Source organism: Cervus canadensis, chromosome 12 (genome assembly GCF_019320065.1).
Source record: "Cervus canadensis isolate Bull #8, Minnesota chromosome 12, ASM1932006v1, whole genome shotgun sequence".
Classification (NCBI taxonomy): Eukaryota; Metazoa; Chordata; class Mammalia; order Artiodactyla; family Cervidae; genus Cervus; species Cervus canadensis.
In genome coordinates, this window is record NC_057397.1 from 8,249,553 (window position 1) to 8,261,873 (window position 12,321).

General features: G+C 56.6%; 1 protein-coding gene across 1 annotated transcript in view; it reads right to left on the minus strand.

The window, feature by feature from the left end:
* LOC122451041 (maestro heat-like repeat family member 5) overlaps positions 1-12,321 on the minus strand; it is a 57,354-nt gene that overhangs the window by 23,153 nt on the left and 21,880 nt on the right. The window contains 8 exon segments of the mRNA XM_043483510.1: positions 4,677-4,829; positions 5,138-5,287; positions 6,799-6,903; positions 8,104-8,275; positions 9,775-9,921; positions 10,133-10,212; positions 11,029-11,151; positions 11,849-11,995. Coding sequence (XP_043339445.1) covers positions 4,677-4,829; positions 5,138-5,287; positions 6,799-6,903; positions 8,104-8,275; positions 9,775-9,921; positions 10,133-10,212; positions 11,029-11,151; positions 11,849-11,995 — 1,077 coding nt within the window.

The following is a 12,321-nucleotide window of genomic DNA, read 5'->3' on the forward strand; positions in this document are numbered from 1 at the left end:
GCAGTGTGCTCTCCTGCATGTCTCTCTGAGCCAGCCACAGCCCAGGGGCAACTGATAACCAAAGGAAGACGGAATGCTGGTGGTGGAGTCATACTTGGGAAGGCTGACTGAACACGCTAATGCTTGTGAAGATGGTCGGATGGTAAAATGTTCCTGGGCATGTCAGGGTATTTGTTGAGATGTCTGAAAGTGTGTTAGGGTGTTTGCATGTACATCAGATATAAAAATATATGAATGTTAGACTATTTATTATTAACAGAATCTTACTATTCTAAAATTTTGGTAAAATGTTTGTGAGAATGTTAGTTTACCAGTTGTTGATTAGGAGGGGAGGATAATTTTAATGGCATATTTGTTTAGTTCAGTTCAGTCCCTCAGTAGTGTCTGACTCTTTGTGACCCCATGGACTGCACCACGCCAGGCTTCCCTGTCCATCACCAACTCCCAGAGCTTGCTTAAATTCATGTCCATTGAGTCGGTGATGCCATCCAAATATCTCATCCTCTGTCGTCCACTTCTCCTCCTGCCCTCCATCTTTCCCAGCATCAGGGTCTTTTCTAGTGAGTCAGGTTTTCACATCACATGGCCAAAGTCTTGAAGCTTCAGCATCAGTCCTTCCAATGAATATTCAGGACTGATTTCCTTTAGGATTGATTGGTTTGATCTTCTTGCTGTTCAAGGGACTCTCAAAGTCTTCTTCACAGTTCAAAAGCATTAATTGTTCAGCCCTCAGCTTTCTTTATAGACCAACTCTCACATCCATACACGACTACTGGAAAAACCATAGCTTTGACTATACGGACCTTTGTCAGTAAAGTAATGTCTCTGCTTTTTAATATGCTATCTAGGTTTGTCATAGCTTTTCTTCCAAGGAGCAAGCATCTTTTAATTTCATGGCTGCAATCACCATCTGCAGTGACTCTGGAGCCCAAGAAAATAAAGTCTGTCACTATTTCCATTGTTTCCCCATCTATTTGACATGAAGTGATGGGACTGGATGCCATGATCTTCATTTTTTGAATGTTGAACTTTGAGCCAACTTTTTCACTCTCCTCTTTCACTTTCATCAAGAGGTTCTTTAGTTCCTCTTCACTTTCTGCCATAAGGGTGGTGTCATCTGCATATCATTATTGATATTTCTCCCTGCAATCTTGATTCCAGATTATGCTTCATCTAGTCTGGCATTTCACATGATGTACTCTGCATATAAGTTAAATAAGAAAGGTGACAATATACAGCCTTGATGGACTCCTTTCCCAATTTGGAACCAGTCTGTTGTTCCACGTCCAGTTCTAACTGTTGCTTCTTGACCTGCATACTGGCATATTTGTAGCTAAAAGTAACTTTTTGTGTTAGAATATTAGACTACTACATAAATCTGGTTAGATGATTTATTTTAAGATTGCATTTAAAATTGTTTGCTAAAATGGTAAATTTTGGTTACAGTTCTAGTATTAGAGTGTTTTTGAAGAAATTCAATCTGGAACGATGGTTAGACTCTCAGAATCCCAGAATACTACAATCTCAGGTTTGCTAAGTACTTGTGAGTATCTTATTTTAGTCCAGGGCGTGAAAAAATGTGAGCTGGAGGTGGCAGTAATGGTGGTTCTGTGGTTATGGTGGTGATGGTGGTGGTGTTAGTCATGGTGGTGGTGATGGTAATGCTGTTGGTGGTGCTGTTAGTGATGGTGGTGATGGTGGTGGTGGTGATGGTGATGGTGGTGCTATTAGTGATGGTGATGGTGGTGATGTTGACGGTGGTGGTGATGGTGGTGTTGGTGATGGTGATGGTGGTGATGTCGATGGTGGTGGTGGTGGTGATGGTGGTGGTGATGATGGTGATGGTGGTGACGGTGGTGGTGGTGATGGTGATGATGGTGATGGTGGTGGTGGTGATGGTGGTAGTGGTGATGATGGTGATGGTGGTGATGGTGGTGGTGGTGGTGGTGATGTCGGTGGTGGTGGTGGTGGTGATGTCGATGGTGGTGGTGATGGTGGTGGTGGTGATGGTGGTGCTATTAGTGATGGTGATGGTGGTGATGCTGACAGTGGTGGTGGTGAGGTGGTGGTGATGATGGTGATGTCGATGGTGGTGGTGGTGATGGTGGTGGTGATGATGGTGGTGGTGGTGATGGTGGTGGTGATGCTGATGGTGGTCGTGGTGATGCTGTTGGTGGGGATGGTGGTGGTGGTGGTGGTGATGGTGATGGTGGTGATGTCGATGGTGGTGGTGGTGGTGATGGTGGTGATGGTGATGGTGGTGATGTTGATGGTGGTGGTGGTGATGGTGGTGGTGGTGGTGGTGATGGTGATGGTGGTGATGTCGATGGTGGTCGTGGTGGTGATGTTGATGGTGGTGGTGGTGGTGATGGTGGTGGTGGTGATGATGGTGGTGGTGGTGATGATGGTGGTGGTGGTGATGATGGTGATGGTGGTGGTAGTGATGGCAGTAGTGGTGATGATGGTGATGGTGGTGATGTCGATGGTGGTGGTGGTGGTGATGGTGATGGTGGTGATGTTGATGGTGGTGGTGGTGGTGATGGTGGTGGTGGTGATGATGGTGGTGGTGGTGATGATGGTGGTGGTGGTGATGATGGTGATGGTGGTGGTAGTGATGGCAGTAGTGGTGATGATGGTGATGGTGGTGATGTCGATGGTGGTGGTGGTGGTGATGGTGATGGTGGTGATGGATGGTGGTGGTGGTGGTGATGGTGGTGGTGGTGATGATGGTGATGATGGTGGTGGTGGTGATGGGTGATGTGGTAGTGATGGTGGTAGTGGTGATGATGGTGATGGTGGTGGTGGTGATGGTGATGGTGGTGGTGGTGATGGTGGTGCTATTAGTGATGGTGATGGTGGTGATGCTGACGGTGGTGGTGGTGAGGTGGTGGTGCTGGTGATGTCGATGGTGGTGGTGGTGATGGTGGTGGTGGTGATGATGGTGATGTCGATGCTGGTGGTGGTGATGATGGTGGTAGTGGTGATGATGGTGGTGATGTTGATGGTGGTGGTGGTGATGGTAGTGGTGGTGGTGCTGTTGGTGGGGATGATGGTGGTGGTAGTGACAGAAATGCTGTTGGTGGAGGTGGTGGTGAAGGTGGAGATGGCTCATGGTAGTCATGAGGCTATAGTGTTTACAAGACCACATGGGGAATGCAGGACAGACTTGGGATAAGAACCCAGGTCTGTTCACCCTAAACCTTCTGAGAACCATCATCCCTTGATCAGCAGACCCTCCCATCCTCTCCCCCGCCTGTGCTCTGTCCATCACTGCTTCCTGAGCTGAGTGCCCTGTTGCTGTGTGCCGGGGACCATGCCGAGTGGGGCAGACTGCTCTTCCCAGGTCCTGACCCCTATGTTCCGAGTCACTCCGTCCACCTGAGAGCCCCAGAGCTCCAGGACCCCGTAACTCCTGGGCCCCTCTGAGCTTGCCCCAGGGAACCCTCCCTCCAGCCCTGTCTCTTCCCCTAGTCCAGGTCCTCAGGTGTAAACAGAAGCCCTGCCTGGTTTCCCCATCCTGGCCTCGGACACCTGATGTACTGGCTCCAGGGCTTTAGGTTTTCCCTGCTAAACTTTTCCTGACTGGCCTCAGCGGGCTGACAGCCACTGCAGCTGCAGGGAGCACAGTTCTGGAGTCAGGCAGGGCTGCATTCAAAACCTACTGGGCACCTACTAGCCAGGTACTGCCACTTTATTGTTTGGTTCAACCTGACTCCACTGAATGGGTGTTTCCTGAAGCCTGGTTCTACCACCAGAGCCTGTGCTGGGCCCAGGTGGGACTCCACTTCTGGCCTGGAGGTCTAATAGGGAGACTGACAGACACACCCCATACACGGGTCTTCATTAGTCATGGGTTCAACAGTAAGAGGGGCCACCAAAGTGGAGACATCATGAACTGACCACTCCAAACGTGAGGCTCCAGGAAATGGCCAGTCCAGCCAACACCAGCATCCAGCCCACACCCGGGGTCCCAGCCTCGCTCATCTTCAGAAAAGACACAGTTCACACAGGTACGGATGGTCACAGAGACTCGGGATCTAACTGAGATGATGAAAGGGAGCCGGGGAACTGCTGGACACTCCAAGCCACTGACTAAGGAGGGCCTGGCTGCGGGAGGTCAGATGACAGCGGCAGAGGGGAGACACAGTATGCCTTCAAAGGAGGAGGGTTTGGCTCTCAGAGGATGGGGAGAAACCTTGGGAAAGTGGGGAAGTTGAGGCTGTATCTGCAGAGGGTCACTGAGAAGGACACTGTTTGGAGCCTCAGAGGATGCCCACCCCGGGAGCTAGCCAGCCAGCGCCGTCTATTAGGAATTCCTGGCGGCTGGAACTTCGTTGGCATCACTCTGCCCATTTCACGAGGAAGAATGAGGCTCAGACAGAAAGAGCTTGTTCAAGACGGCACAGCCGTGAGAGATGGAGCTGGGACTTAAGCCTGCACTGCTGACCCCAGCATCTATCTCCAGCCCCTCCTCGCCCAACTCCTCCTTCCCAGGGGACATGGTCCTCCAAAGCTCTAGTTAATCACCAGAGATGCAGGCGAGATCCTGGCCTCCGTTTTAATACTCACATCCTGGCCTCAGTGGGAGCCCTGGCAGAGGGGTAGCGGTGGGGGTTGGAGCAGAGCATGGCCACATCCCCCCACCCAGATCTGCCTAGGATTCTAAAGGCTTTGACCTTAACTTGGGAGCTGCTGGGCTGCAAGACGTGGTCCTTCGAGAGTGCCACCTCCCGGGGGCTGGGGGGAGCAGCCTCCTGGTCCCCGCCGCTCCAGAGCACGGCTTCTTCCTTATTGGCCTGGGGAGGCTCCTGGGGGGCTGGTGCTTGCTCCTGCGAAGCTTTTCCTCCTGGTCAGGGGCAGGATGGGGCAGGGGTGAGGGTGGGCAAAGGCAGGCTTGGGGTCTAGGGCAGGACCTGCAGTGGGTGGGGCGGGGTCCTCTGAAGTCAGGGTCATGCCTGGGTCTAAGTTTAGGGTGGGGAGTCAGTGAGTCTGCAGGTCGGGACAAAGCCAGGACTGTGCTGATGGCTGAGGTTAGAGGCTGGGTCTGGGGGTCGTCTGGGGGGAGTTGGGTTCAGGAGTGCTGGCGTGGGTTGGGCTGAGGCTGCGGCTGCGGTGGGATTGGGTCCTCCGTGGGGACCCTCAGAGGCTCACCTCTCTGGTGCATGAGGAGCTTGTAGAGATAGGCCACCCCTTCCAGGCTGGAGCACTGGGTAGTCTTATCTGGGTCCTGGCACAGAATCCCCAGCATGCCCACCAGCTGCCCAATTCGTTTGAAGTCCTCTTTGGGCTGTAGTGAGAGTGCAGAGAACCATTTACACAGATCCTAGCAGCCACGCACTCACCCCAGCACGGCTGGCGTCAGAAAGGATCCCTTCAAACTCTATGCAGGAGCGGGATTCAGGTCTGGACAAAATATTTCTGTTTAGTTGCTCAGTTGTGTCCAACTCTTTTGCGACCCCATGGACTGGAGCCTGCCAGGCTCTTCTGTCCCTGGGATTTCCCAGGCAAGAATACTGAAGTGAGTTGCCATTTCCTTCTCCAGGGAGTCTTCCTGACCCAGGGATCGAACCTGTGTCTTCTGCATTGGCAGGCGGATTCTTTACCACTGAGCCACCAGGAAAGCCCCCGAGACAAAATGTTAGGGGTTGCCAGAAAAGCTCAGGACACAAGAGAAAACTATCTTAATGTAATATTTATCAAAATAAAAATGAATACTAAAAAATCTGTCATAAAAAGTTTCAAAATTTTAAGTAAAGACAGGATCTGAGCCTGCACGTCCATGACCTTGCCTCACTCACCTCACCCTAATCCCAGCCCTGGTTCCAATAAAGCTTTATTCACAACAACAGGTGGCCAGCCCAAGGGCCACAGTTTGCTGATTTGATTGTTTAAGACATCCCATTAAAATATTTATCTTGCTTGCAGAGTGTTTAAGCGCCTCCACAAGTGTTGTGCCCTAGCAAGTGCCTGAGTTGTCTCTCCCAGACCCAATCCTATGTTGCAGAAGTTGATTTTGAGTAAACGGAAGACCCTTTGAGCCCCTGTAGAGGGGTCCTCCTCACCAAAGGAATGCTGGAGGGGTCTGAACACTGAAAACTTGCCTTTGGCAGAATGTGCCTGTTTCCCAGCTGCCCGCCTGCCTGTCCGCCTTCATTAGAAAGGCACGCCTGCCGGGCACCAGGCCGAGGAAGTAATTTCCTCATCTCCCTGTGAGTCTCCCTGAGGAATCGATGCTGATTTTGGCTGATAAATGCAGAACCACTCACTCCCTGAACACATGCTGATGTTCACTCAACCCAAGGGTGTTAGTGACAGGTGGTGGTTAAGCTGTGATCCGTGAAACGACGGAGAGGGTGATGGACGAGGGCAGAGGGACAGTGGCTGCCCCGCACAGAGCTGCCCGCCCTAGTCTGGAGCAGGGCGGCACTCTCAGTCTCCCATCTGACGCCCCCTGTGTCCCTCTGAGGAGGACTCCTTTCCTCCCATTTCCCTGAGAGACAGGCTCAGGGTGGACAACCTGCCTGAGGCTTCAAGCTGTGCTGGCAAAAGCCCAGTGTCCTGGGTCAGGCGTCAGGGAGCCTGGGTTCAGCCTTCAGCTGGGAGGCCTTCAGCCGGGACCCCCCGAACCCCCAACCCCGGCTGTTTCCTTGTGTGTGAGGAGGGGGAGTGCCTGGTCAGGCCACAGGGGAAGCGGGGATCCTGCCTGTCCTGGGGGCAGGGACCCATGCACCTTGGCAGGCTCGGGGAGAAGGGCGGCTTGGTGGGTGTGGGCCTGGGGCTGGAAGAGACGGTACTCACCTCCAGGTAGAGGTTGTGGCTCAGGAATTTGAGGAGGGTCATGCAGCTGTGGACAGCCCGCTGCCGCTCATGTGCCTTCTCCGACGCCAGCCAGACGTACAGGTGCTGCAGGTGATGGGGGCAGGGAGGGGCGCGGCCGCCTGGGACTCCAGCTCCGGACAGGCCCCGCCCCCAGTCCAGACCACACCCTAAGCCACACCCACGGCTCAGGACGCTCCCAGTCCCAGCCCCGCGCTGTCCACCACTCGCCCAATCCAGCCTTCCTGTCTCTTTTCACTGCCTCGGCTAATCCCTCTGCTCCAGGCCGCCACTGCGACCCAAGACGAGGTGTTACTTTTTTCTTGTAGCTGACACGCCCCTCCTGCTGAAAGTCTTTTGCGGCGCCAGGTTCATAACGTTTCTCTGCAACGTAATTCTTTGCAGAACAATGCTTTTCTGTGCACACCGTAAAGGCACAGAGTTACAAAGAAATTCAAACTCATACTGAGACAGGTTGAACACTTCTTAAACCGCATTTGAGTCTCTTTGTTACAGGGATGGACGATTCTGACGCTGCGTGAGGATGAAGTGCTGGGAGATTCTGTGACTCGGTTGTGTCCTGTGACAACATTTTCTCCTGGCTGGGCTCACACACCACACCCCGACTTCCATCTGTGCACCCCAGGTCGGCAGTCCCTGCTGCAGCGGCTCCCCTCAGCTCCACTGGGCCCCAAGCCCGAGATGGCCTGGCCCCTGCTGACCTAACCTCACTCTGACCCACGGCCCCCACCTCTGCGCCCACCCCAGGCTCCAGCCATGCAGACCCTCCCTCCCTTCTGGCCCAGTGTGCTCGCTGGGGTTGCTCAGCTTTGCTCCTGTGTGCCCTCCTCTGCAGAGGCCTGCTGGCCCTGACCTCCCGCCCTCCCAGCAGAGGCAGCCTCCCCTGTCTGGGCCTCCGCTGACTCTGTTGGCTGCTCTCCCTCCTATCAGGGAAGGACGCTGGAGGGCGGTGACAGAGTGGGGGTGGTAGGCTTGGGAGATGCCCTTGAAGCTGGGAACCTGCTGCAGCGGTGGTTCTCTCAGTGGGACGGAGGGCAGGTCCCTCCAGGGCAGGGCCACAGCCTCTTTCCTCACCAGCTCACTTTGCTGTGGCCTTCATGGCCCACTTGCCACCAGGCTGTGCTCACTGCACCTGCCCGCTCCACTTGTCCTAAACCGTGGTGACCCCTAGAGATGGACAGCCCTCGTCTAGACCAGTCCCATGCCTGGCTCAGGCCCTGAGTCCTCTGCCCCCCGTCCCTTCCGCACACTGCCCCGCGCCCTCACCGACAGCAGGAAGTGCAGCTCCTCGGCTGTGGGGTTCTGCATGATGAAGTTCTGCAGCATCTGCTCCAGGGCCCCTGCGGTCTCCTTGTAGAGGGTCTGTGTGGGGCGTGGAGCAGGTCAGCGGGCAGCTGAGCCCCAGGGCCAGAGGGATGGTTGAGACCTCCTGGGGGGCCTGTGTGCATCAGCTTCTCACTGCCCACTTCCTGCACGCTCCCCAGGATGGGCTGCACACCAGCGAGCTCACATCATGCCCAGGAAGGGCCCCCCAGGACCCCCACTGGGCAGCCGTGGAGCATGGGTGGTCTGGGGTGGTCTGGGGCCTGTCCCAGGGCACAGGATTTTCAGTGGCCGGGAAGATTCACAAGCGTGCAAGCCGCACAAGACTTGGCCTGGAAGGCTCTCGTGTCTACTTGAACACTTTGCCATTGCCATCTTGAAATTCTCAAAAAAGGTTTAAACAAAGGCCCCCCGTTTTCATTTTGCACTGGTCCTGCAAACACAGGAGACCCTCAGTCTTGGCCGCTTGGCGAGTCAGGCTTGCCCAGGGAGGGAAGGGCCACAGGGAGTATCCACTGGAGGAGAGCCCTGGGGCGCTGGCTGTAAGCTCCCTGGGGCCACTTCAGCTCTCCGAGCCTGCCTTTGTCACCTGAGAACTGGGCTGGAGCCAGGCCCCTGTCAGGGTGGACGTGGACACAGGGTGAGCACACACAGGAAGCCCCAGCCCAGCGCCTGGCTCCCGGCTGCACTCCCTGAGGGTCCGGCCGTGGGGTCCTCACCTGGTCACTCGGGCACCCTGCACTCCCGCAGGGTTGGAGTCTAGGCAGACGCCCCACTTCTGGAGAGCCGCTGCAGTGGTGTCGCCCTGGGTCCAGGGGCCCCTCACTCTCACCCCCACCCAAGCTGCCTATCTGCTGGCTCCATCCTGGACTCAGCTTGTGGAGGTGGCCTGAAGAGCCCGGCCCAGGGGCAAGGGGCGGAGATCAGCCCTGACTCTCCCTCCCGACACCTCCGCTTCTCTGAGCTGGTTCCCTCACTCTCTGGACGGGTCGCTGCTGGGAAGCTGAGCTGGCGCAGATGCGGGGTGGGCCCGGCGCCCGGCAGGTGCTCAGTTCGCTGCCTGCCCTTTGCAGTGGGCGGGGCGCCGGGCGGGGGCGGGGGCGGGGCGCCGGGCGGGGGCGGGGGCGGGGCCGCATGAGGCTGCACGCGCCCCCCGGTGGCGGCTGCCAGCAATGGCCGGCATCTCCCCGCAGTGCGGCTTCCCTTGGACAGAACTTGAGTGGGCGGCCGGCCAGGGGCGTGGAGCGCACATCAGAGCTCCTTCCTGCAGCCACTAGGACCAGACCAGCTGCAGCAGCGGCGTGGGTGACGCTGAGCTGCACGCTCTCAGTGCCGGCAAGAGGCAGGGAGGCCGCCCATTCTATGTACAGAGCGCTGCTCTGCCCCACACGTGGGACATCCAGGGTCTCCTTTCAGCTTCAGTCCTAAGGGCCACTAGCTCCTGGATCATCATCCCCTTTTTACAGGTGGGCTCAGAACAGTTGAAAGAAACAGCCCCAGCCCTGGCCTTCGGTGGGAGGCGGGTGCTTCAGGGGCCCCCTCCCAATTCCAGAGCAGTGCGCAGGACTGGACATTCTTCTCCCGGGGTCCCTCCTCCAGAAGGGGTGCAGGTGCCAGGCTCGCACCTGTATGTTGGGCGGCTCCAGAAAGAGGCAGGTGTGTTTCTCCAGGACCTCCAGCAGCGGCAGGGATATCACGCTGCGGAGGCTGATGGACAGAAGCCGAGATTTTTTCTCCAAGTCCAGCGGTGGCCTCAGCTTACTGTGGGGAACAAGGCAGGGAGGGCGGGGGCCTCTGTAAGACGGCCACCCGCCTCCCATGGTGGCCTGCGCTGGCTCAGGTCCCTAGCCCTGCCCAGGAGGGCCTTGACGCCTGATGTCTCCCACCTCACTGTCCTGAGGGGCGCCAAGCCTGAGCTGTGAGGCTGAGGGCAGATGCTGAGCAAGGCACCGTGTGGGGCCGGGGAGCCTACCAGAGACTGGAGATGATGTTAAGGGTCTGCTGGCGCGTCGTGGTGCACAGCATGTCCTGCGGCTCCTTCTCCATCAGAAGCTGCAAATCCCGGGTGAAGGCTGAGTCTCTCCACGTTCTGGGCCTGTCCCACTTCTGACACCAAGTCTCCTTCCTGCCTAAAGGCCTGGGTGCCCAGCACCTCTCTAACCTGCAGGATTCTGCTTCTGCTCTGGATCCTCACAGGGGGCCTCTGTGATCTGAACCTCCCTTCTGCCCCCGCCCGCCGTCCCCCTGCCACCTTAGACAATTAGAGCATAGACTTTAGAATCAGACGGGTCATGCCTGAATCCTAGCTACCCACACATGAGCTCGCGTGACCTTGGGCACACCTCCAAACTACTCTGAGCTTTGTGTATTCACAGGTAACATGAGGCCGTTGTCCTTGTGTTAGGTGGGAAGCAAGGCATGCAAAGCAGTATGTCTGGGGCACAGGAGGGGCTCAGAAAATGAGAACTGTTATTTTTGTTTTTGTTACTGCATAATTATTTATCACTTGTGTGTTTCCTGTGTTTCCTCCACTATCCCACAGGTTCTGCAAGGCCCAAACCCCTAGTAACTAGTGGTGCAAGCTAGGTCAGTGTTGGCAGAATGGATGGTGCTGGCTTTCCCGGGTCTCAGCCACATCAGCTGTGTGGTGGATGTCCTTGGCCAGCTCAGGGTCACTGTAGGGAGCGAGTCACGTGAGGGCCGTGGATGTGCTTCCAGGTGTGAAAGCCTGTGAGGGGCTTGTCTATGCTCTAGAAGTCCAGCTGGCCCATCTCTTCCACTGGTGCCTCTCATGGGTGCTGCTGTTTGAGGGAAGTGCCTGGTCCATCCCTGGGGAGCCCTTCCCCTGCCCCAGGACCTTGCACTCACCATCAGACACTCGAGGAGCTCGGACACCTGCGAGAACTCATAGCTTTGGGCGCCCTCGTTGCGGCTGATGGCCCCTACCAGCATGAGTATGGCCGTGAGGAAGCTCTGCTTCAGGGTCTCGTCCTGGGGTCAGACAGCGGAGCAAGGGGATGGGTCGGGGAGTGGGAGCACCAGAGGGGTGGGAGAGCAGGAGGGTCACTGTCACGCATGGCAGCAGAGATCTCCAACTGGGGCTGCATAGGCCCCAGGATGGGAGGACCCATGTGATTTTTTTTTTTTTTTTTCCATGTGGTTTTAACAGTGTGAATAGTTGATGATGCTTAAGCATCAGGAGGTGCCTGTAAGAAGCCCGGTGTCCAGATTCTTGTGATATGTGGCTACCCCAGGCCCAAGGATCAAGTGTGCAGTGGCCTCAAGGGGCTGCCTGGCCCCTCACAGTTCCCAGGATGCAGGGTCAGGGGACTGTCATCACGGGGCATCCAGTTCTCCTGAGTGAGAACCCAGGGCTTGCTTTCAGGGGGAAGGCAGAGGGCTGGGGTCCTATGAAAACCCATGAAGCATTAGGTGGGAAGGATGAGGAGGAGGCCAGGCCAGTTGGGGTGGGGTGGAGAGGTGGGCTCCGGGGCCCTGGGAGTTCTAATCCTGCCCCCGCTCTGGTGGGCTTCCAGGCACTGGGGGGTCTAATTCTGACCCTGCTCTGGTGGGCTCTGGGGCCCTGGGAGGTCTAGAGTCCTGCCCCTACTCTGGTGTTCTCTGGGGCCCTGGGGGGTCTAATCCTGACTCCACTCTGGTGGGTTCTGGGAGGGGCCGGGAGTCGTACCCAGTAGCTGTAATGGAAAAAGAAGACCATGCTGGATAGGATGTTGTCCACCCACGGGAGGATGTGGGCCTTGGCCTTGTCCGCCATCTGGCCGTAAGCGAGGAGGATGGTGCTGCTGGCCCACTTCCACCGCAGGTCCTCCGAGTTCTGGGCACAGTGGGGTGGGGGTGGGGTGGGTCAGGTGCATGGGGCCCTGCTGAGCCTTCCCCTGGGGTGTGGTGACGGGAGGTACCCCAGGCCCTAGCAGGGTCCTGGAGGCAGGGAAGACCTCAGTTTATCTCACAAGGAAAATGGGGAGATGGGGCTGTCTCCCTAGGGTGGAGGGCTGGGTCTCGTGGGGTCACTTGGAGGTGAACCCAGGGGTCCTTGTCTCTGCAAGAATGGGCTGGAGTCTAAGCCCCCCACCCTTCTGGCCTTGGGGTGGCCTGGCCCCCGTCTGTCCCACCTCAGGTTCTGGGAGCCTGGGAGGGGCG